Source organism: Phaethon lepturus, unplaced genomic scaffold, assembly GCF_000687285.1.
Source record: "Phaethon lepturus isolate BGI_N335 unplaced genomic scaffold, ASM68728v1 scaffold55497, whole genome shotgun sequence".
NCBI classification, from domain to species: domain Eukaryota; kingdom Metazoa; phylum Chordata; class Aves; order Phaethontiformes; family Phaethontidae; genus Phaethon; species Phaethon lepturus.
This window is the reverse complement of record NW_010553697.1, coordinates 4,694-31,042: the sequence shown is the minus strand read 5'-3', so window position 1 is coordinate 31,042 and position 26,349 is coordinate 4,694. Positions and strand designations below refer to the sequence as shown.

General features: G+C 40.2%; 1 protein-coding gene across 1 annotated transcript; it reads right to left on the bottom strand.

The window, feature by feature from the left end:
• Positions 1-6,217: 6,217 nt before the first annotated feature.
• Positions 6,218-23,852, bottom strand: GPD2 (glycerol-3-phosphate dehydrogenase 2 (mitochondrial)). Its single transcript, XM_010291600.1, has 12 exons — positions 23,805-23,852; positions 23,449-23,665; positions 22,558-22,702; positions 17,524-17,717; positions 14,782-14,916; positions 14,379-14,554; positions 13,732-13,863; positions 13,114-13,272; positions 10,454-10,566; positions 10,280-10,358; positions 10,064-10,162; positions 6,218-6,343 (listed from the first exon to the last, which is right to left on the bottom strand). Exons 1-12 carry the CDS (start codon positions 23,850-23,852, stop codon positions 6,218-6,220), a joined length of 1,623 nt encoding a protein of 540 aa, XP_010289902.1.
• Between the last annotated feature and the right edge of the window lie 2,497 nt (positions 23,853-26,349).

Sequence of the window (26,349 nt, the reverse complement as noted above, 5' to 3'; positions counted from 1 at the left end):
TTATTATTTATCAGAAACAAACGGCTCCAAGAACCAAAAGCCGGTTTTAATGATCCAAACTAGAAATAAATGTTCTAGTCTATTACTGCCCTGTATGGAACAAATCAATATTAAAACTAATTAACCCTTTTCAAAGGCATTTTGTCTCAGGTTTTTATTTAATGGTTCAGTGCGACCTGAAGTACTGACATAGCTGGATAAGCTCCATTTAAAATATGGCCAATTTTGAAAACAATTCGACAGCTTACCATGATGAACATTTTTATATATTTTTTTTTTTAATCAGGAAGAACTTTACATGGCAGATAAACCAGCTTCTTTACTAGATTCCATAAGCTACTTAAGTCACTAATCAAAATCAGCTACCTTCATAGCTGGAGCATAATAAACACATAATTTTTGTAGGATTTAAAAATAAATATTGTTCCCAAGATTTTCAAAATTGTTTTGCAAGCTAAAGGTTTTTAGATAAGAAAATCTTTACATTCCTAGATCCGGGAAAATGCCTAGCTTTCTGCAGTTTACAAGCCTCTAATGCAAGAGAACAGAAATCTTAACTGCTGCTTGCTGTTGGGGAAAAAAAATAAAAAAATAAATCAAGTAGTACTACTTACTGCTTCCTTCTTTCTACTGTACAATAATAATTTAACTGGCTAATCTCTTAACGACACTAAGTCAAAATAACTTCAGTGGCAATTACCAATTTTTTGATTCATATGAAAGATGTATTAATTGTTCTGGCTCTGTCAACAAATTAGGAGAGATCAGGCAGATTTTCAGACAATTTGGTGGGGAACAAGCCCTGTTTACCAAGCTACTCCGGGCTCCCACACTCACATTCCTCCCGAGCAAATTACAGAACAGACTGGGGGAGGGGGAAGGAGAGGAAAGCAGTAATTTATGAAAACATGGTACACCATAATTTTGCCATTTTTCTCCAATAAGGATGGCAAATGATTCATGGGGAAAAATGAAATATATTTCACTGTCAGCTCAATAGATCTAAGATTTACAGCTTCTTGACTTGGACAGGAAAAACTCAGCTTGCATAAGAATGAATTGCAAATCAGTTAATTGTAGATACGCAAAAATAATAAAAGAAAAGAATCTGTGCGCTTCAGTAAAATAAACCAAGCAACAATGTAGAAGAGAGAAAATGAAAGGCAGCGAAGCCCTGTGTTTGTTGTGGGGAGGGCGGGAGGCTGGGGAGGCAGGCTGGCGGTGCAAGAGACCCTCGAGTCGCGTTACACCGACTCGGTTCCCTTCAGCTTGTGTCAGTCTTACTGATCAACCTAATTACATTTACATCAGTTGGACAAACAGATTACGGTATCTTGGCAAGACAGAACCAAGTTTGCCTTACCGAGTTAAATAAAGCCTGTGGAGGAGAGCTAGTGACACGCATCCAGCTACAGCACTGCCCCACCGCAGACATTCGCGGAGAGAAGGCACAGCCCCACGGCACCGCAGCCGGCTAGGTATAGCTCTCAGGGTCACCGAGTGAGAACAGCCTCACCTGCCAAAACGCGGAAAGTTTGAGCACAGCCCCAGCCTGCCGAGTTGCACCGAACAGGCTCGGGCTGCAGTGGTTCAGAGGCGGCAGACAAAGCACAGTGGCCGATGCTGGCATTTGCTGAGGATCAAGTTCAGTTAAATATTCAGTCAAATATACAGTTAAGTACACAGTTAAAACTTCCCAAAATTTTACAGAAACTGGTCCCCCTGCTCATATCTGACTGGATAATCTAACACACACGACAGCCCTTGCAGAAGATTCTTGTGGAAAAAACTGAGCAAGCTAAAGGCTTGCTCAGGGGAGCAGAATTTAATCTCTGCCTTTATTTGCAAAATAGGAAGAGGCGAGATTATCCCAGCGCATGCCTGCATCAGTGGCATCTTCCGAGTGAAGAAAGTATCGATTCTGAAACGCAGCCTGTGGTCTCCAGCCACAGCAGCCGTGCACACGCTTTGTGCAGCCGGCGCTCCTGTGTCAGGGTACAGGCACGCAAAAAAATGGGGGAGGCTGGTTAAATAGGGGAACGGGGACTAAAATTTTTAGGCTGCACACACCTACATATCTGAAAACCCCTCTTTTTCAGCGAGAAGAAACAACACTCACTCAGCAGCAAAGACTCATCCCCACTGAAGATGGTTTTCTCTTCAGATGCAATCAGTTCATATCTGACACGGGAAACACCCAGCTCGGGCATCAACGCTTAAATATTAATGTTGCTATGATATTCTGCATCATATTTCTAAAACAGGCTGCAGTGCACAAGTGAACATAGGTCACAATAAATCTGACTTTTTGAACATTCAGTGGAGAAATTGTGCAAAGCAGGGGAACGCAGCCCAAAATACTGTTCCAGAAACATTCCTATTCATTTCAGTTCTGCGTTGAGCAGCACATTCAGGATCATGACCCAAGGCAATTTTAGTGCTGCAGAATATTTGGGACGAAGATGATTGTAGCAAACATCTTCTGACATATTACTTACACACCACAGATTAGATAAAATTCATAATCTTTGTAATTATACTCTGGAGGTATCGGTCCTGTTCATTTCTGTGGGGGACATGCAGCGGGGAGCTATTCTGGCTGCATGTACACAACCCCTGCATTCAGCATAGCTACATCACAGTTCTGGAATATCCCTATTACACGTGTAAATTAAAACCTATAAAATAATATGGAGATTATAAAAATTGCGTTAAAACTGGTAACAGCTTTACTGATTTACTGACAATGAAAATATATAGCATTTTTTCTGTCAGAACATTTATCAACACATGGCAACCCTGGAATAACTTGACATGGAAAATGATCAAAATGGATTATGAAATCTCTTCCATTCATTTCTATTGATTTTAGTTATGATAAAATTCATCTGTGTGCAAAGGAACACTTGCGACTGGCATTCCCCCGCTCCCCCCCGGCCAAAATCCAGGCCAATTGGCTGGCTGTAATTTTAGTATGAGATGGCAGCGCGGAATACCTTACCCTGCGTGTCATCGGCGAACGCGCACAGCTCCTACGTCCCGAGAATGCTAACTGCTGTATTAACTCCCAATTTCTGCTTTTAAACCATGAAGTGCTAAATTCCAAGCTAAAATGGGATGGCATAGACAAAATTATGTCACGTTTACTAAGAAGCATCTATCTGAACATTTTTCGTCTAAAAATAAACTTTTCCAAGGCTAATCAAAGTTATTTTTGTAACTGCCATAACAAACTGCCAGTGAAAGGACCCATTTTTAATCAGTTTTATTGATTCATGCTTTCAGTTCTTACTCAGTTAAAAACAAGGCACATTAAATACATCCTCTTATTGCTCTATAAATGCATGCGGCTCATTCTGGATATCAAAAGTAATAAATAATGGCAGTAAAACACCAAGACAGTTATAAAAATGACAACCCAGCCTCAAACACAGTATTTAACAGTTCAGTCTAGAACAGTAACCTAACAAAATACCTAAGTGCCACATGTAAAACACGCAGTGTGTACATATGCGTGTACATACATACACACAGATATATATGTGAACACACTGCATGTACACACGCACACACACCCCCTCTGCCCAGGGCGTGCAGTTTATTTAAAACACAAAATAACATCCCCCCATCCAGAAATCCAGCTCCCATCTCAAAAAAAAAACCAAAAACAAACAAAACAACAAAAAAAATCACACTGCTGTTTTTCCACCTAGGATCAGAACAATGCAAGACTGTGACATTTTACAACTCTTTCTACAGTACATTCACATGAAAAAAAACACCAAACAACCAAACCACCACAAAAACAAAGCAGCCAACATTCCTGAAAACAAGCGTGAGGTGATAAGTAAATACCTCTAGATTTTTTCCACGTATAGATTTAGCTGTTTTAAGTAACACACACAATCTTCTCTTGTTACACAAGGTAGTCATACAAGATCTCGTGTGCCATACAAAAGAGCAGAGAAGCATGACAGTAAAGTGCCTAAGATGCAAAGCAAATTCATATCGGAGGACACACATATAGCCAAGAAAATCCCAAAGTCACATTCTGTACGTAATATTACTAAAACAAGAGAATAAAGAGTATACTTTAGGTACAAAGCCAAAAATCCTGGCTGTACAGGTAAACTTGTATTATTAATTCTTAACAGTGCCATTTATAGAGGAGTGGAGGAGAATTTTTCTTTAAATCATACAAAAGATGTCAAAGAAAAATATTTACAATATTTATGTGGCCTGGAAAAGGTTTAATTACTTTTTTTTTCCCCTTAAATTATTGTTAATAGTTTTCCCTCCTTATCGTGCTCACTGAACCAAAATAACCCGTGTATTGTACATTCATTTCCCACCAATTCTGCCGTATATGCAAAATCTGTTATTGTGATCTTATTTGAAAGGGCTTTTAGAAATACGAAGCTGTGTCAAATATTTACATACGTTGCCTGAATATACTGCAACATAGTTCAAAAAGAAAACTTTACAGGACCACAGAAACAAACCCCTTTGTTAATAAAAAAAATTCTTACATTGTCAAACATGCTAACTCCTCATTCACATAGACTGCGCCTCACTAGCACAGGACTCAAAGCAAAAAAGCCATAACCCCTTAGCAATATCTGTGATTTGGTACAAGGGAGCATCAAAAAAAAAATTAACATGCAAAAACCATCTGAAAGGCATTTTACCCGAGACCATCTCCTTCCCTGCAGATTTTACCGATTGTTTGGATTGATGGAATTACAACCATTTACTGAATTTCACATGAGGCTTGCCCTTTTTTTTTTTAAATCTATTTTTAAAGACTTTTTTTTTTAAAGGACTCTGCCTCTCCAGCCAAACACAACATCTGTGCTTACTATGGTACATACTAACACTCCTCAGCATCTCCATTTTGTGTATGCAATCATTTTCCCTTTCAAAATATGAAAGTAATCTTTGCTATTCGTTACTGTACTGTTATTTTCCATTAGTGAAAGAGGTGACATCAGTTAAAATAGATCAGATTTTACAGAAGTAGAAATTCTGATGCCTTGGAACTGAAGCTTGTTTGGAGTTGTAAATTGGTGTTTATACTCAAAGACTGCAACAGAATGACAAATTCAGCAATAATCTGTTCTTAAGTTTTTCCCTTCCTTGTTCTACATTAGGCAGAAATCTTCCACCTGATCTTGGACCTAGTCCATTTAACAACAGAAAGGCAAACAGCCAGATACAACATTGTTGAAAACAGCTCAGGTGAGTGGTCCTATTTTTTTTTATTATTAATTATCTGCTGAAAAATAGCCCTTTCACTTTTATAGAAAAGTTAGTGGAATGCAAAACAAACTTCATCATTTCACTTTGTGTTTGAGAATTTTTAATAAACAGTTAAGCCTTATGCTATCAAAAACTGCCATATTCTACATATCATCAGTGTTTGTCCAAAACTGGAATCAGTATGAAACACTTAACAGCATAAAACACCAGCCTGCTAGACATTTTTATCAATATGGGAGAAAGGAAAGCTGTCCCCTAGTTTTTAACTAAATTATTAGCTTGGGTGATTAATCAAGCAGCAGCTCCATACTGCTGATATTTTTGTCTGGCCAAGTATTGGTACCACTGAAATAACAGCACTCGAAAGAGCAAAACCAGCCACCTATGGAAGACTCATGACAGTTCTTCGCCGTAATCACTACCTCAGGAAGCGTCAGCTTCGTTCCTTTTGTGATACCACCTCCAATCCAGAACATTAGCTTTCCCTCTCTTGCTATTTTTGTTGAAGAGGACAGATCAGCAGCTCCTCTGAATATATTGAACGCATATTTGCAAGACTCAATGCAATGCATTTAAAGGCAGGATTCACTTTCTGAGCGTCGTTTTCTTTACAGGTAAAGGTGATATAAAAGTTAATGAACAAGGCAGTATGTGCACATGTGCTTGTGTGTGCACCCAAGTCTTTCTAGACTGTATTCCTCAACTCGTTAATAAACCCCTATGTCTAAAGAACACCCAATCCAAAAGGCCACATACTGGAGTATTAAGAGCTGTACAGAAAACCATTAATAACGAACACAAATGAACCCATGTGTTTTTGTAAGAGCTATACCGATGGACAGACACCGGTCATCTTGAACAAGCAGGGACAGTCAGACGCACTGGAATGTTTTTCAGCAGAGAGGCACAGCTACGCATCTCCATTAGCTGTAGCTGTGAGCACACGTTGTGTTTGAACTCACAGTCCACCACCGCTCCGGTCCACCGGAATCACCAACCTCTGATGCAGATTCTCCTCGGCAGTCTTCATGAGCACTGCCAGCCGGCTTCCAGACACATGGCCCTTCTGAATAGCACTCATGAGCTTAAGGGACAAGAGGGAGAGCATCCTGTTAACTCATTTGCAAGACAAAGAACCAAGGTGGAAGGTACAGCCCCTCACGGAAAGACATCTGTAAGCAGCCAGAGGGACAGCAGGGCAACTGCAACCCATACCAGCCCCTGAGCAGAGACCACACAAGCCCTCCACCGACATGGCTTACGCGGCAGAGAACACCAGCAGAGTCACGCAGCTTGGTGCTGTCACCTCCTCTGCACGAGAGGTGCACGGCCACGGCCACCCGTCCCGCCCCCGGGCCACCGACGGCGGACGCTGACACAGCTCCAGTCTAAGTGCCCGAGGGAACACTTGCTACTGGCTCTTGGACAAAATAATTAATGAATATACAGAACTGTTTTTCCCCATACATAAAGCAGAACTGCTGCATGGTTTCAAAGACTCACCTCAAAGCTAATTTACCTTTTCTAGAAATATAAACAAAGGTTTTGGCAAAGCAGGTTTTGGTGGCAGGAAGACTACAAGTACCAAATACAATCCATTTGGAAGTAACAGTGCTGGCTGACATCAACACCAGAGTTTTTTCAGTGACATTTAAGAATGCAGGAGAAACCATCTATTTTACAGGGGTTTTTTTGTTTTTTTTTTTTAAATATCTGCAAGATTTAACTAACAAAACACCATTCCTGTTCTACCACTGACCCCAGACCATACTCTTTTTTATCATACGCCCTTCTTTGTAGAGACAGTGTACTTGACTTTCACAATTCTTTCAAATCCAAATTCCTTTATAGACTTTTAAAACTAATTTGCCTTTAAGTCCTTGAAACTGGACTCAGCTCTATCTTAACGAACACACACACTAGTGCTAAGATTTTAGTTAATTCTTTTTTATCCCATGGATAAAGTGAGCATTAGACTTGAAATTACATGAAGTCAGCTTGTCAAAGACTACTATGGAAAGCAATCGGCACTTACAAAATGCAATTTCTTACTCCTACTGAGTGCTAAGAATCCTTCAGATTTCTTCCCTTCCATAGGAAAATCTATTAATTATATCTGCAGCTGGACCTATGCAAATGTGGTATCAACCCTGTCAAAGCTGGAACGAGTACCCGGGAGGGGAAGGGGCAGAAGGGAACCCCATGCTTTACAGACACAGCCGAGGCTGGAAAAACCTCCCTGCATTTGGAGGCGTTTTGATTACCCTGTGCAGCCCTGAGGCAAGGCAGACGATGGAGTCAGGAAGGAGAGGACCAGCAACAGTAAGAGCAGTAGCTACAGCCAGCAAGGAAAGTCCACCATTGCTCGGGCTTGGTGTTCTCCCTCGCCTCCCTCCCCACTTCCAGAGCGATCTGCAGAGACAGGGAGGCCCTAGGAGGAGAGCCATTGGCCCTCACACCCGTTCATCCGGCTTGACGATGCACTCAACTACCAGTGTTGCGTCTGTCTGGTCTGACTGTACTGCGTGCTCTTTGGGGAAGCGACCACAAAAAAAGATGGCTGGTCCTCTGGCACCGTCATAAAAAATGAGTTTCTGGTATGTGGGTCTGTCAGGACCCCAAAGGAAATCTGCTGTTGGGGGAAAAAAGCTTCCTCCTGATTTAACATGGGAGGTGTTCTTGCCTTTACATAACAAAACGAGTTCCCAATGTCCCCCTCCTTTCTTGAGCATAAATGACAGCAGCACTAGGCTTCCATATGCAAGTCTTACGGTAGTGACTGCTCTTCGGAAGACAGCTCCGTGAGCTCCTAAGGACTGTCACAGCTCTGCCTCCTTGCCACAGTGGAACAACCTGTTTGTACTGAATGCCGATCAATGCGGTCCACTTTCTCTTTGCGAAACACCTGTAAGCATCGGCATCTGCTGGGACCAGTTCTCACAAAACCATTACTCGAATAACATTGGCAATCTGCAGTTGGCCAGCTGAATGCACTTGGCATTGCTCCGCTCCCCACCTGGAGAGCTACGCGGCCACCCTGGTACAATGTGTTCCTATATTCTAATATAAACGTCCACAAATATTTGCACATGGCTTTCCACAAGCATTCTGCAGTAAAATGCAATTACTTGAAAGTTTTCAGAAAGCAAACATGAAAGTATTGGGAACTGACTTAACAGATCCATTAAAAAAATTAAACAAACATTTAATGTATTTTGTTCCTTCCATGGCAACCTCCTGTTAATTTTATTACCATACTTCCTACTTAGCACTTGGCTACGCAGCAGCTCCCGGTGTGCTGCTCTCTGCCCCTGCAGGACGGAGGTGCACAGGCACAAGTGATCATTACTGCAATGCCAATCACTAGGGTTAAATATTTAGATTGCATTGTGAAATGCGTAGGAGAAGCCAGTCACACAGAGTTAGAGTTCTACAAAAGTAACTGTGAAGCTATACCAAAACGGTGACTTGACTTTTATAGTTTACAGATATTATGATTGAGGGCAGGCAACCCCTAATGAGACTATTCAGCACAGTAAAGCAAAAAACCCAGAAAGCCACCAAAAAAATCCACAGAAGACATAATTACTAGTTGTTTGAACTTCTTAACCACAATGTATCCAAACTAACACCATTATAGTTTAACAGAGCCCTTATAGTAAATGGTGGGTTCCCCCCCCCTTAAAATTCTTCACATGCAAAGGGGTGTAAGAGGGAGACCATTTTCAATAGCCAGAAAAACAGCCGTGATTTTCTCTTATACCTGAATACATAAGCATGAACTCCCAAAGCTATTGTTTCTTCTTTCCCCACCATGGTTGGTTTAGGTTTTTTTTTTTCCCCTCCAAGTGCATTTCAGTTACCCAGCTAAATTGCTGCACTTCAGGCAAATAAATAGTCCTTTTTTCTAACGCTGGACACAACCTGTGAAAATTTTCTGCATTTACATTCAACAATGCTGCTCTTATCTACAGCTCATCTCGAGAGAGACAATTACCATTTCCTTTGCCTTGATCTTGTTTGTTTAACTTGACACAGTGAAGAAAGGGCTGACATTGACCAAAATCCCCAGCATTAATTTATCTCATGTTCGGCATTCGTCATTGCCACCATGCAGGAACGACATGGCAGTCACCTGAAATACCATACCAAGAAAGACTCTACAAAAACAAAGCTGGCTGGCAAACTGCATATGCAAAAGGAGCTGGGCAAACAAACATTTCAGTAGCACCCTTAATTTTATTTTAAAACCCTGCAAAAAGCAGATGTATGGGTTCTCAATGTAATGTCTTTAATACAAACTGAGATCATGTTAGCCAGTCCAGGAGTTAAAATGGGATTGATTATATGGACTGGATGTGCTTTAACCACAAGCTTATTCTTTACAATATTCAAAATACTTTAGAAACTACTAATCACTTAGACCCAGATAAATGTCAGTGTGCATAATTGTGCCATATGCCTTCCAATGGACAACTGTATCATTTTGAATATATTTGAACAACATTTTTGTATCAAAAAAGCCAAATTCAGGTCTGTACTACTTTATAAGTTGGACCTGTTCTTTGGGTCTCATTGTTTCTGCATATGAAAAAAAAAAACCCCTTGAATTTCAAAGTTGCTTGAGGGTGGCTCTGCGTGTCACTTATCTTGTGATCTGGGAAACAGCATCAACACTACAGCCTTTACCCAAGCAACACTCACCTAGTGTCCAACCCAGCCCTTCAGCAGAGGGAAAAAAATTCAACACCTCTGCTTTTGTTCGTTAAAGTTACAGCTTCTCTCGTAACAAAGAAACGCCTACCTGCAAAAACTCATTGAGTTCAACCTGTCCATTTTTGTTCAGATCCACTTCATTTAGAATATCGTGAAGTGTATTTTCAGCAATTTGCACACTGATGCTCTAAACAAAAAAAAGCACAGAAGTATGTCAATGGAATTGTTCAGCGCTCTTTATGCCACACTGAAATTTAGATAAGAGGCTTAAAAAGGAAACTAAAAGAACACAAGGAAACTTTACCTCCAAGACACGCTGCACATCCAGTATAGTAATAAACCCTTTCTTGTCCTTGTCAAACATGTGGAATCTCTTCTTGTACCTGCAAGATAAGGATTATTGGTGGGAAAAGCTGCACTCAGAAGAATGGCAGGTATTAATTCCTAGCAGCATAGGGAACTCTTCTACTTTACTTACCTTTCAATATCTGAAGGTGCTAGACTGATTTCAGAGCTGTCTGTTAATTGATCTGATTTTACTTTGTAGCCCATTTCATAATAGAGAAATCTTTTAGCAGCTTCAAGTTCTTCCTACAACAAAAGAAAAAAACAGGTATCTAAGAAACAGGAAGTTCTTACACAATTATTTTTAATGTAGTATTTACTAGCTTCTTCCACTTAACTAAAATTTATCTAAGGTCGAAAAATTAAGCAGATGGTAGCTAAAAAGTATTTAAAAAAAAATAAGTTAAGCGTAGGCACTTTTTAGTCTTGAAAAGACATATCGAGTCCAGGGAAGACTTCCAATTACTATGTAAATGCTTTTAGGACCATACCACGCCTTCAGTCACACATAGTACGCATCTACCTATTTCATGAAGAACAGGACTTGCGGGTCAGGCCTACAAAGTGACATTTAGCTCACAGCTGCTATCTTAGTGCAATGTTTCACCTAACTGTCTAAAGCGGGCAAAAAAAGACCAGGAGCCTCAACATCAGGCAGGTTCTTTATGTTTTAAACTGTGTTTCTTGATGGTAGTAAAATGAATGTATTACCTGAAAGTTCAGTGCAAGGTCTTCCATAGCCAGCTTTCTTATAAGTGATAAACATCTGACATAAAGTACTGTAGAACACAGTTCTTTTCTACGACGAAGGGTACACCAAACACAGTTCTAAGAGTAATACAAGCATCTGGCACCTGGGCACCAATATTAAATAGCCCGCACTGCAGTTAACAAACAAGAGTAAGCATGCTAAGTAACGGCTGCAGTAGCAGTAAGAGATTCCTAGGCACGTACCTATAAGCCACTTCATCTAGCAAAGACTTGTTTGTGCAGGCATATTTGGAGACCAACTAAACTACACCAGACTACTCTTACATACTTCAATGTAAGCGCACAAATTAGCCTTAAAGTCCCAAACCAACAAAGACTTATTTAACCATCTCACTAGAAAAATCTAAATTAAAGAACACTCTTCTAGATAGGCATGGAATTGCCTTGTCCATCAAGTTGAAATATAGCACATGCAAGATTGCTATAAAAATGTAGCACTTCAAAATGGCCCAAGACTGATTACAGAAGAGATGGTCAATATCTCAGGCATTTTTTAGCCTCATTTGAAAGACAAAGAGACCTTCCCAAAAGAAACCCCAGGGGACATTCAGGGAACGCAGACACTGCCTTGCTGGCATTAGTGAGCTCACACAAGCCACCAATGGCTTTGTAAGTCTTACAGGTCCCTGCAGTACTTGTTGATTTTCTGTCCTGCAGGTTATGGTGAGAATGGGTGTTTAACTCCCCAAACTACAGGCTGCTGGAAGTGAGGCTGTCCATGCAACCCTAACGTCACACTGGTTTCAAATTACTTGCTTTGCAAGCCTCTCATTTTCTAATCTATTGTTATGGAAGAATTGATACACCTTTGTTTAACATGGTAAATTATTAGATGAGCAAATCTCATTAGGTAAGGGAGAGACACCTCTAACTTCAGTCAAACACCTCTGACTATGAGGTTGCTCAACATACATGCACAGAAGCATCACAGCTCACAACTGTGACATGACAGTATCCCTTTCTTTATGCATTCCTATGGGGAGACTTTAGGCAGGTCCTCTGACTGGTGGGATACAAATGAGCTCCTTCCAGAATTTTACTCAAACTTTTAACTGGCTAAAAGGTTTCACAAACAGTCCAAGGGAAGCTTCCCATTCCCTTTGGAGGTGAGGAGCTAGGTGAACATTCACAGGTTCTGGGTGCTTCAGAGGGAAAGAAGTCCCAAACTACGTGGCCCGTTTGGGTTCAGCACTCCTTTCAGTGCCTTTCCTCCACCATACTCTGGACAGCATTATGAGTGCAGCTTCCAGTATTCTGGGCATTTATCTTTTTATGACAACAGAAAGAAGTAATAATTGGTAACTTAGATGATGTGATAGTTCAAAAGGGCAGAACTCGTGTCAGTAGGTGGGATGTCTACATCTAAGCTAGTTACTCAAGGTACTCCTGACAGTTTGTGGAGATCAAAACAGGGCTGTAGGATGCATTTCACTGCGTGCACAGCAGATGCCTTCATTGGGGTAAGGCATCTGACTGAAGTTTGTTTACTACAGAGCAGGCATACAGAGACTAGCTTAGAGACAGTCTGCTATCAACACTGCAAACAAAGTGAGAGGAGTCCCACGCCGTATGTCTGAGGACAGACTCACTGGGGGCAAAGGGCGCAAACCTTAAAAATTAACTTAGGCCAGAGAATGGTGCAAACTCAGTACCATCACTTTTCAAAGACACAGCAGACAAAAAGGAGGGACACAGTTTACAAGATTCTCATTTTCTGAGGCTAATCTGTTGAAAAGTGCCAGTAAACAAAACATTTTAACAGGAGTAGGATAGCAATGCCAAGTCTGCTTTCATTTTTGAAGTGAGGGAACAGGATACAGAACTTCACTTTCCACCCTCTGGCCAATACCAACTCATTTCACAGCTATTTCGATAAAGTCTTTATAATGAAATACACCAAGTGAATCATTCTCTCAGGAAGAAAGCATCCCTTGAAGTCTTCTATTCAACTAATTTAGATCGTTAACATGGAAACTACTTAAGAAAAACAAAACAGTTTCAGATGAAAAAGGCCCTTTGTACCTTTTTTTTCTGCTCATTCCAGTTAAGTTCTTTCCCCATTATATCTACGATTCTTGGCAGGGCTTCCTCTGCAGCCTGCACATTCAGGAAGGCCAAGCGAGTACGTCGGGAAATCATATCCACTGCTGTGCGGGCATACTCTTTAACACCATAGACAACCTAAAACAGTAAGACAAGGGGGAAAAATGTAGATGGGAAAGTTGACAGGCACTGTTGGGAATTATGTTTGGCATCACAAACCATAGTGCTGGCGTGGCTATACAAAATGAACTTTCTGTAACTAATTCCCACCCAACCAAGAGAAGGGTTTGAAAAGATTACTTTTCCCTGGAACATTTTATAAAATGCATCTGTATCAAACATGTCTATTTTTTATTTCCTATATAGACTCTATAATAATAAATATTCAATTATGTATAAATATATTAACATGTGTATGTATAAACATAAAAATAAAACATGCTCTGGGGAAGGGGAAAAATAAGAAAAGTAAAAAAATCTGGACCTCACCAAAGGAGAGGCCTTATGGAGATGTTTTACAGAGCAAGACCAACCTGCTTGATAACCTGCTTATCCTCAGATGACAACCAAAGAACACTGTGTAGTTTTTCCACATACCTCAGCTTCAATATAAGGAAATTCAGATACAAGACGTTTTCCAACAATAGGCCATCTCTTTCCTGTAACTTGGGCTATTTTGGCCACCTCAAAAGCCTTATCACCGTATGTTGATGCTAGATGCTGAGCCACCTATGGAGTTGAAAACAACTTCAATACGCTTTTGAAAGCACATCAAATATACACACTTTTTTTGGTCAATTCTCTTATCAATAAGAAATAAGCTGAAGAGGGTATTAGATTTCGATTGTGTGGGAGGAAACTACTTGCACTGTGAATGCGTTATTCCAGCACTGACACTACTATGCAACTGTGGCTAAGGATGCTCCAGCTCTTCTGCTACACTGTGATCACATCTGAGGTACAGATTTTGTTGGGCTCAAAGACAGACAGACCCTAGCATATCATAACATTCTAAAGCAGGAAACAGTCAAGACTAGGAGGAAGGGAAAAGGGAAGAAAAGAAGAATAATTACTACAATTTATTTTTGTTAAAACTATCTTTGCCCTGGCCAGATAATAAGCTCTTATCAGGCTCATGCAGTCTTTTGTACAAGTTATGCTGGTATTAGATTTAGTGGGGGGCAAAAAAAAAACCAACCCTCCAACACAGAAACATCACAGCATCAACAGAAACCATGACTCACCTCACTTTCAAGTCCATAGTCTTGGACCAACCTAATATAGAGAGTGGGACTCCAGTCCTCAGCCCCTTGTAGCTGCAGTCCAATGGTCTTACTGGAACCTGCCTTCAGATCGTGTGCCTGAATAGCTGCATCAATGGTGTCCTGTGCCATGGCACGGTAGGTTGTCCACTTCCCACCTGTAACCACACATTTACTTCTTTATTTGAGGAAAGCAAGGGGAATACGAAGTTGGTATGTATTATATATAACACATTATTCTTACTAGACTTGCTCCAACAAGCCAGTCACACTACCACTCACAGAGCACTATCTAATTACAGGATAATCCTTCACATTCCTATAATAAAATATTTTTAATAAAATACACTGGGGAGGGCCAAGCTATACTTAAAGTTTCCAGTACCTGCTATCGTGACAAGACCACTATCACTAATGGTAACAACATGATTCCGGGATATCGACTGCGTGTCTTTGGAGTTGGGGTCTGTGACCAGAGGACGAATGCCACTCCACGCTGCCAACACGTCTCCTCTTCTCACTGTTCAGAACCAAAAGATCAGCCAAAGTCAGCCAGGAACTGATGGGTATTTATCTCGTATCCCTCCCGTGGCCTCTGTGGCATTGCCTCCGAGTAGATACTCGCTGTGAAACAAGGACTGCACCACACCATGCTTGTTAGTTGAGCAACTCAAAATGCTGGAGAAGATTCTCCAAAGTAATGGAATATGCTGGGCTACAGAATTAAACACAGCACTCCCCTCATAGGTTTCAATAATACTCTAGCCCAAAACAAAGTCAGGGACAGAGAGGTCTGCTTTTCACGCTGGTTAAAAATCTAACAGAACAGAGATATTCTGGGAACCAACCAACCAAGAGAGATTCAACTGTCAAACTCACCGATCAGCTCAAAACCACCCCCAAACCCTACCAAAACCACACCCCACCCTCCGCACCAAGCCCTCGTTTGCTTGCACTGACAGGACAGTACTTATATTACATTTTAGAAAACAAAATAAAGTTTGTTCCACATGAGTGAAACATTTACTTCTAGTACTTCAAAGCTTTTTCTCTAGTTTGTTTTTCCAAGTTTTCCTCTTGAAAAGTGATCTTTATCCAGAGCCTTTATCAGAAGAGCAATTACACATACAGGCAAGGAGAAAATTTATTGGCAAAGTTGTGGTCATCTATAGCACATGCCCAAAGCTTGTACCCCACGCCAGCGGTTGCTACTGCGCAGCAACGCAAAAGGGCCCGGCTGACTTGTCAAAAGCTACCCAACAGAACTCCACGTTGGGTCTTCCACCACCATTTCTTCCAGCCCTGCCTTCTCTTCCTCCTCCTCCTCCCTGCTTCAGAAGTGCGGTCCCACTCCACAAGAAGCCTGACCAAATGGCCATTTACTTTTTTTTCTCCCCGCTGTGCTACTCCTCTGCTCCCTGCCCTGTTACAAACATACCCCTAAAGCCAACCCTGACGTCTCAGTAAACTTGGAGGAAGAAAACCTGAAGGCATTAAGTAGTCACAAAAGCTCTTAACAATTGTAGGAAAATACCCTAGCCTCCGAAACTCACTGTTTAAAACATGTAAAACATGGGACCAATAGAGAATTTAATAAAATTAGTTTTGTTGCTTATTAAATTTGCAATAGATAAACTGACTGATTTGCTTTATGCTGAAGCCTTTGGAACATTTTTTTTTTTTTTTATACAACTTTCAAATAAATGATAATTGAAAATCAGTAACGGGGTGTAAAAATATCCCCAAAGAACACAAAATAGATTTCAGAAATCAATGGTGCTCTGCCAGCATGTTTAACCTGCCAAAATGAAGTGTTAATCACAGAAATAAGATACCATATTACGTTTATAAACTAATGAAACTAGAAAAAGCAGCATGCGTGACACTATAATTAAACAGTTGGAACACATCCAAGCCTGTGTAAGTTGATAACCCTGGCACTGTCTCTGGCAGCAAAAAGGCAGGTCTGCAGTGAGTTGATACGGCCAGCACAGTTGTTAATTCAATAACAAGCAATCTATAAACACTGCTAATTGCATATGTGAAAAACAGCGTGCACCTAGGTAGGTTTCATTCAAAAGAATTAAACACTTCATAATGTACTTCTGTAAAATAGCTTGCAAAAATCTCCATCTTACAGTCTTAACTCTACCAGCTACCTGTCTGGCCTACCACACTTAGTTGTATCGACTGCTCCTCAGGAAACTTAAAAGTACGTTTCCTGAACCTATACAATACAGAGCCATCAATTACCCCCTTCAGGAAACAAGTAATCTAGCATTTCCAACCTCTGGACAGCAAGTTCTCCTAAATCTAAGGATGTTGCAATATTCTTGACCAAGTGCTTTTCAGATTTATTTTAATGCTGCTACTGCAACAGAAATACAGAAGTACAAATGCTTTCGCAGAACGATTTTTAAAAAACTAACTAAAAAGGAAAGAAGCCTCTCTCCTTTAAACCAGCACTGAGTCAAAACAGGCCAGCATCTTACAACAGCTCAGCTACTGAAGGGAACAACTATCACCAAGTATTTTTTTATAAATTCTCTTTTTTCCCCATTATACTTTCCTCTCCCAGTGAAAACTGACACTATTAGACATTTACCATACTGAGAAAAGTAAATTCTAAGAATAAAGTGCCTAGAAAAATGGAAATAAAAACGAAGACACCGGAAAAGCAAAGACACCGGAAAAGCTAGAACAACTCTTCCTTCAAGAAAAGCAGATTAATTATTTGATATACTTGCATTGCTGTATGACCAAACTGTCCCAGCTCTGCAAAACCTTGCATCTGCCACCCAAAGAGACCAGAATGACTTGGCTGTGGAGTTGGACAGTTAGTGCCAGTTAGGTGAAAGGTATGTGAAATCTGAACATGCAGTTATCAACCGATTTCCATTTAAAGAGTCCAAGTAGTGCAGATGTATCTGGAAAAGCATCATTTTTTAGCTCTGATAAATAGATCAAGATGACAGTTACGTCCCACGAGTTTTAGAAACATCCAGATGCACAAGAACCATAGTCATCAGTTATCTAAAAACTTCAGACAGACAGCATTTACTCAAACTGAAATGCCACAGACTCATCAGTGCCTTCCCAGGGAAAAACAGAGCTGACAAAGGTTTACCTTCAACATCAACGCTAAGGTAGTTGCGCACTTCATTCAATATGAAGTTGATATCTTCTTCTGTTGGTATCGGATGGGATGTAACGTCAGTCGGGCTGTCTGTGGTCCCTGCAATAGTCATCTTCTCCCAAGGCAAGAAGAAAATCACTCTACCATCACTGGTGGCTGGGTCAAGCAGACCCATATTATCTGGGCTGAAATAAAGAAGGGACATAGTTCAAAACAGGTCAGGCATCACCAGGGATTCTGTTCTTGCACACCTTGTACTCCAGATAAAGTACTAGAACATTACCTTGGTTCTTGGGTCAAACGATTAAAAAAAAAAGATCAGAGATTTCACATGTGTCCAGGACCTGACTTTAAAAGGTAGTCCCAGAAGTTTTAAGAAATAAAGCCCTTGAATGTGATGCTCAGATATTACTAGAATTTGATTTCTTAAGCAAGTTAGCAGACCACAACCTTAAATCGAGCAATCAGGCCTTTGGCATCTCACATCTCCATTCGCTCTTGAAAATCTTGCTCTTTCAAATACAAACATTTGAAAATTTTAAATCAGCAATTACTTGAAATTCATTATGGAATGAGCGACTGCTTTTAATCCAAAAATGGACAATATTTTTTATTATACCACAAAGGAAAGGGAAGGCTGAAACAGAATGCACATTAAAATGGAAGAAACAAGAACAAAACCCTAGTTCTGTTTTGATGCATCTAAGTATGTAACAAGAAAAATTTAAGATGAAATATTATCAACCCAAGCTATCAATTAACTGCTCCCTAAACAGAGGGCAGAAGTAAAGACATACAAAATCCCAATGACTTCTACGACCTGCACTTGCAATAAAGGTGGGGCAGGGGAGTGGGGTGAGGGTTATTAACAGAAAGAAAAAGGTAGAGAAAACAAGAGAACAGCAACACTGAAATCATAAGTGTTACGAGTACATTTAAAAAGAAAAATTCCAGTGGTCCTGCAGCCCGAGTTCCTCCCACCTGCCACTACAGCATTTCTGAATGGGGAACCATCTTTTAAAGAAAAAAGGCAAAAGATATAACGTCCATAATAACTAACAGACACTAATTGGATGCTAGTATTCAGATATTTAATTATTTATGTCCTATAAACAGAATGATTCAGTAAAATGAAGAAAAACAGTATTTCTTCATACAGGAAACTTTAACTGATGTATAAATGCTTCCTGGTATAATGTAAAATTAAAAAAAAAAGAAAAATAACCATATGTACAAAACCAGTTATGCTTATTACTTACTAAATAGCTCTGCTCATATTTCAGAAAACAAAAGGCTTCTATAAACACTTCAAAGTAAGCGGCTTTTATATAGGAAAACATTTAAGCTGCTGCTTTTTTTCATTAGTTTTATTTAAAGGAAAGATGCTGACTTTCATTTCAGGTGCTGGAAGTCCTTGTAAAAACATCTGCAGTCAGTTTTGCAGTCTTCAGGTTTTGCACCTATTCCCGATAACGAAAGGAGGATATATATATATATATATATATATGTAGGAAGTATATGGAAGGAGGATAGGAGGTATATATTTAAGTGGTAATAAGGACCATCAGAGGGGAATAATTCAATGGACTCAAATAACCGCTAACACAATAAGCTGAAGGTAGACAAAGACCTGCTTGGATATGAGTTACCTACTTAAGAGAGCCGCAAGCTGAATCACTGAATATTTCATTTTTAGGAAGTCTAAACTGATTACTGAAGGTGAGTTTTCAATATCTGGAAAGGCTAGAAGAGAAGCTGAAAATTTCATATATAGCATGTATATTAGAAGATTTTTTAGATGATATTTATAGACAGCTTAAGCATACAGTTGGAGAAGTACAATTTAATAGAGGAAGTCAACACAGATTTGTGAAAGGTAAATCACGTCAGACAAATGATTACTTTTTAAAATGAAAGCGCTATTGATTTAGAGACAGAGGAAACTAGAGATTTAATATACAGCATCAGAATATTCAGAAAACTTTAGACATTTTCTCAAAAGTATGAATAATTTTAAGTGATTTCAGTAAAAATTATTAAAAACAAGTAAAGACTTAAAACTAAGTTTCAGCACAACACCTATGAACTGAAGTGTTTTTAATTAGATGACACTGCAAATGATGAGAAAAGATGAAACAGTTTTCCATATGCCAATTAATTTACTGAATTAATGACTACCGACTACCCTGGGAAGCACGCTCTCAATCTCCCATTGCTATGTTTATTCCATCTTACATAAATGACTGAAGAGCCACCAAAACAAATTTAAAATAAGGTGTTTCCCATCAAGAAGCAGCATCCTAACACCTGAATATTGCCTGTTCTGGAATGCCTCTGGAGTCATGTTGCTGCACTAGAAATCTAAGAACATGTTGTTTCAGCAGTAAGAGACAGATTCTTGTAATTACAGAATGGATGCAAGAATGTGCTATGAGCTGTAGCAGCATCAGCTGTTGTATGATTTCTCTAGTAATCTTTAAAGACTACTAAAATGGGGAAGTTCAGGACTGTAAACTCTAGCATGAAGTAGAAAGCAATGCCTTTACATAGAAATACAGGGGCAAATAGAGAGCCTTGGAGTATAATACAGATGGATCTGAAGTGGCTCTTCGTCAGTAAAAACAAACATCAAGATACCTGGCCCAATAGTAAAGGAACAGTATGGTATTTAAGAGTTGATTTAAAACAACTGAATATGTTTGGAGCATGTCTACTTTTTAAAAAGCTTCCTTTCCCAAAAAAGCAGTGCAGTTAAATTGGACATTATATATCAAGTGTATGACAAATGAGGAAAGAATCTTGAAAACAGATTACTAAACTATACCTAGAGTGCAAGAAGCTATAGACTACTAAACTAGACAAGATGATTTAACTGAAGGACAGATCAGAACTCTTGAGCATTGAAGCCAGTAAGTGGTTCATTCCTGGACATTAAATACGGCATTTTACAGAGCAGAACAGACACATGAAAGATCTCGGAGTTGAAAAAGCATTTGACCAAAGCACCACAAATGCAGTTAAAGAGCAGATAGGTGACTTTCCATAGAGTAGAACTACGGTTTAACAGACAAGTTTACTTGGAATCTGGAACGCAGAGCACATAGGAAAATTCAAGAAAGACCAAAAACATCTGGTATGTGTCAGAAGGGAGGGGAAAGAAATACTGCAATCACGGACACATTTCAGGCAAGAAGCCTATCTGAACAGAGGTAGCCAAAATCCTCTCTCATTTTAGATGATGATAAACAATAGGGAGTGAAAGAGACTTATTGCAGCTACTGGAATAGGTATGTGTATACTAAAAATAGAATTAATGAGATGAGGAATACTGGTACTATTAATGAACATAAACGAGTAAGAAACACATAGGAAATCAATGCATCAGGTTAAAATTAGCTTTACAGAACCTGAACTACGTTTATATCTAAAACCCTCTACCTGTTATAAACTTTTCATTTGTGTGAGCTCTGTAAAACATCTACCACAAGGCAAGCGGACGCAGTGAAATGATAGTCCTCATTTGTTACGGAGTATTCCTTGGCACCAGAAGATGACCTGATACAACTAAGATTAAATACCACAAGTATTTTTTATTTAGCAGACAGCTCCTTACTTTAAGCTATCCCACTTCAAGGAAATTCAGTTCAGTTTTATCTAATCAGCTGCACTGTGGAGGCATTATGTGGGCAGATACTATTTCACAAGTAATGCCCACATGCTGACATACACAAGGGAACAAGGAGAACAAGTATTCTCTACATTTCCAATTAAAATTATTAGGTTATTACACAATAAATAAATTAGAGCCCTCATGCATCTCAAGCCACCTTCTACTTTCAAGTTACAAAGTGATTCAAAGTTTTAAAACTTTCAGTGTTTTTGCTGTAGTGCCATAGAGTCAGTCACACATGCGCTTCTCAGTGTATGAGAAAACTAGGATTACAACCCATTTTCCACATTGCTGTGCTTTAAAGCAGCTATCAGGTCATTTCCCCATTTTTCATGTGGAAAGACACCAAAAAAATGAACAGAACGCAAGAGTGATTTTACACTAGGCCAAAAAACGCCTCAATTTTACAGTCTATGGTCATCTCCTAGTGGGACAGCTCCGGCAAAAACAACGCATTGTGCACTGGAAGTCTGAATTTATATTCAGAGAGAAGTGCAATGATCACATGGACGGCATTATTGTAAGTGCACTGTATCAACAGAATTGGGATAAGTCTATAAATATGAATTTCCATTAGGATGCTAATGACTTCAGAAACCAAAGGTAATATTTGAGCTTCAACTGACAAGGCTTACTTGGTAGAAGGGGATTTGGTTTTGCAGTAGCAAATATGGAAAGAAGCAGGAGTCTGCACAGCGCGCACTCAGAGTGCCATGGGAACCTCTTCTGTAACAAGGTCAGAGGGAGGCAAGGCCTTTCCACCAACACAGCCACGGATGGGTGCGCTTGTGTCCACAGCGCTGTCAGGATTTAATTGTGTTATTTTGAACTACTGATTATATTGCCTACATGCTGCATTCATACTTACTATGAGTAGAGTTGTGACGTGGCAGAGTATAGCAGCAGAGTGTCATTGCATAGACTTCGGTATTTAACAGGACAAGCGTTTTTGTATGAAGATGGCAACCTCTCTGGAAGGTTTTCTGTGTGTCTTTTTTTCTTAAGGGAGGTGAACAAGCAGTCAGTACACTCAACTCAAACTCATTATGAAAAAAAGCGCCTTTCACAAGTCTGTTGTAGATGCTCTGCCTAAACACCCTTCTGCTTCAGCAGGAGTTCTGCCTTGGTGAGTTGTAACTAAGAACTACAAGACTTCATTCTTTTCTGAATATGTGAAATTGTTATTCTAACAGGCACAGTGCCAGAATCCTCCTTAAAAATCAAAAACCAAAAAATAAAAATCAAATCATGCATTCAAAACTACCGTAAAACCCACAAATGCGTCTCCGCAAGCTTATTTATTACAGGCACCAGCAGAGATTGTTACAAATGGTTTAGGCTTTGAATGTCGTTACCTGTAATAACCAGGCATCACAATATGCACGCCTGCACTTGGCTGACAGATGTTTTGTACTTCCTGATCATCCATTTTGCGCACAGAATCTGTGAAAGGTCCTGTAGCATTGATAACGCACTTGGCTTTGACATCAAATTCCTGCCCTGTGAAAGAAAACAGTATCAATCACATACACCATTTGTTTTCCTGCTCACTGACAGTCTCCATTATTAATCTATCTATGAACTTAACCTACTGTAAAGTATATTGTGCTTGTCTGAACAGAACAGCTGGAATGGTTTTTAAAAATTAACAAACTTTTCATGTAAAACCAGATTTGAAAGAAAATGTTTTACAGTGAAATTCCATCTTATCCTTAAAGGCAGAAGAAGGTAGATTGGGTAGAAGAAGTTCAGCTGAAATCTGCCTCTCAAACAAGAGAGATTTCAGTCTCAACCCACAGACTTGGTAAACGGGATTATTACTGTACAGTACGTAGCATTTTACAATATCATCTTTGCTTGACAGAAGGGTTTGGATGTAAAGCTTAGTCTACCCTGCCAAAACACTAGGATTTGAATGAAAAATCTGACAGAAGTTAAAGATGATTGACACTAATGGTATGCCACTGTGCCCTGGGAAGACGGCTCCTTTGTCGGCTCATTGATATTTACAAACAGCACTGTTCCCCGCTCCTCCCTCGTTTCATTATTTCTGCGTTTCTTTAATGAAGAGCATACGCTCTCTGAAGTGCTGTGCTTTCTGTTCAACTGCGGCTCGGCAAAGCCCGCTGCAGAACGCCGTCCCTTCCACCCACCGAGCAGGGTGCTGCAGACCGAAGGGTGCGCGGTGCCGCCCCGCTCGCCGGCCGGCCGCCTTTGTGTCCCCGCGCCGCTGGGAAGGCACACACCTGTTAAGACGTCCCTGCAGCGCACCCCGCACACGCGCTCCTTCCCGCTGGCCGGGTCTGTCGTCTTCAGCAAGCGCAGCACTTCAGCGTAATTGGCCGTGGCAGCGCCGTACCTGGCAGCAGTGAGGGCGATGGCGAGGTTCATCCGTGCGTCGTTGTGCTGTCCTGCAGCGGGGACGGGACCGGAGGAAGGACACCAGTCACCTCCAGCCACGGACTTGTGGTATGGAAGTGTGTCAGAACCGATCTGTCACATCTGTCCCTGTCACATTGAATAGGCGTGATGGCTGCTCGCGTCTAACGAGTTATTTAAAGATACATCCCCTCTGTTGCACCGGAGCATCCGACTGCTGTACCGGCAGCAGCACGCCTAGCTGCGTTCCCCACGCGGGCATCTGCGGCATCCGAGACTGTACCACACGCCACAGCCTTTGCACACTATAGAGCTGAGAGTTAGTGCCCGTTCACCTCCAATTTAGGAGAGGACAAATAACTTTTTTCGCTACCTTTCCCTGCGCAATCATGCTGTAATTCTGTAACTGTATCCAAGTACTCGTTTGACAGTCCAACTAGTATTAATCAACAATTCCCATTAGCAAATGTACCATCCAACATCCAAGAAACAACCTTTCAGAGTCTCTGCCAAATTATCAGCTTTCTGAAACTGTTTCTTCTGGTATATGCATTTTAACTTCCCAACATACAACATAAAAGCATCAAAAAAAGAGAAATAAGTAGACAAGAATTAATGAAGGATTCTTAACATATATCATTAAAGATTTATTACTGAAATTCCCTCGTTAAAAAAAACGAGAGAGAGAGGCGGAGGGACCATGAGGGGAAGATGATTAATTACTTTGAAATACTGGCTTCACCTGAGACTTTTCCTATTTATTATTGCTGCTGAAGTTAAAGTCCTGGATGCTGGCTAGAAAGAATTACTATACATTGAAGGGGCCAGGCTCTGTGTGTCCTGAATAATTAATTTACGAGAGGTCTAAACTTCCTGAGGTACGGTTCACTTCCCCACGTGTTTGGTCCACTTCTATCAAAGATAATACTGATAAAGTGATAAATTTGTAATAGATATTGTAGTTGATTTATGTTGCCAGCATTCCCAACGTTTAGTATAAATGGTTTATGTAAAGTTTGGTCCTTCTGATTCTGCCTGTGCAACCTTGAACCACTGCGCAAATAATCTGTTCCTAGCTAAAAGGGCAAAGTTATACAGATGGGATCAATGGCCTCGAAGGCGCCACATCCCCTCCCCAAACTTCTCATTCTAACACAGCCAAGATGAATCAGTGCAATCAGTCTTCAACTACAAGAAAAAAAGTTACACGAAGCGTACAGAAACAGTAACATGATAAAGCACCGATGAAGAAACAAACAGTAACTCAGATTCAACTAAGCAAACAATGCCCAGAATAAACTGCAGAAAAGAACAGCAAAACAACTGAGCAAGATGTCAAGAAAAGTTGGGGATGCTCCATCACACAGGATGCATAAGACCAAACAACCATCTGTCAGAAGTGGCAGGCAAATCATTAAATAAATGCATCAACTTTATGCATATCAAATTTATGCTGCAGTAGTGTCAGGGAATGGATAAAATGACCTTATGAGGTTTACCTCAAACCTTAACATTTTAACGCAGCGTTGAGAGAATGTACATCTCATATACAGAGGGAGCACTAGAGAGAAAAAAGACACAGAACAGCAACAAGCTGCATTACAGTAGCTGCTTCTATGTAAAGCCGCATACAGGACCTATTCCAAAGTAATCCAGGAAATGCTCCTCCAGCCCAAAGTCAAAGGCTTTCAGAAATGTATTGTTCTGGAGACATCCCTCTTTATTGTGGTGCTCAATTTGGGGGACTGCCTGACCCACAGGATACCGCAAGTCTTGGCTTTACAGGACAAGAAACCAGCACAAACCAGAAACACAGCCCTCAAACAAGTGCCATCTCTGTATAAATGAAACCCTGAAGTACCCGTTTCTGTGTGGTAGGATTCATTCTTTTACTGTAGAAGAACCCCAGGGCCAAGAGGTTTTCCTTAAGTTACTTTTGATCCTCCATCAATTTATTCTTGCCATCATTGCCCAAGGTGGTACCCAATACAAACTGGTCTCCTCTGGCTAACACAGGCTGTGGATTCATCACACAAAAGCAGCACAATTTATAGTGTTAGCCAATATTAGCTTTGGTCTATGGGAAGTCTTACTGTTTAAATTTTGCAAGCTTGCCTCTTCCCAGTTTCATGACTTATTTGTCCAGACCAAAAGCAATCCAGAGAAGCCAATCAGCAGAATAAATAATGTGGAAACAGGTGTAATTTCTAAAAAGAACAAGCATCTAAGTAACAATTGTTTATTAAGCCACAAATCCAAGAGTTGCTCAGCATTTTGTTGAAATTCCTCATGCTCATAAAGGCAGAGCGAGCTAAGGATATGCTCACTGCATTTTGGGGTTTGGACCACCCTGTTCAAAATAGTGTTTTCACGTTTTCTCTAAAACTCTCCTCCATTTTCCCTTCATCATTATTCTGATGCAAGAAAGCCCTTGCTATTACTCAGTTCTCAGCTGTCCAAAAGGAACTCTGAGTGTGTATGTACTGTATTTGCAGGAAGAGGACGGGGAAATAACTGGTTCCTGATTAACTACACATCTAGAAAAACTGCCTTCAGATTGATGTGATCTACAGTGTCGAGTCCTAGAGTATTTCATAGTATAAACAGCAGCAATCTGTAGAAGTCTAGATTTGAAAGAAATGAAGAGTGACTTCCCAGCTCAGAAATTTATCATCTGTGGAGAATAATACTGCAACAGTTTGGTAGAGATGGGGTCACAGTACAATAGTTTTTATACTCAGGAACAGCGCTTTTTTTTTTTCCTTCCT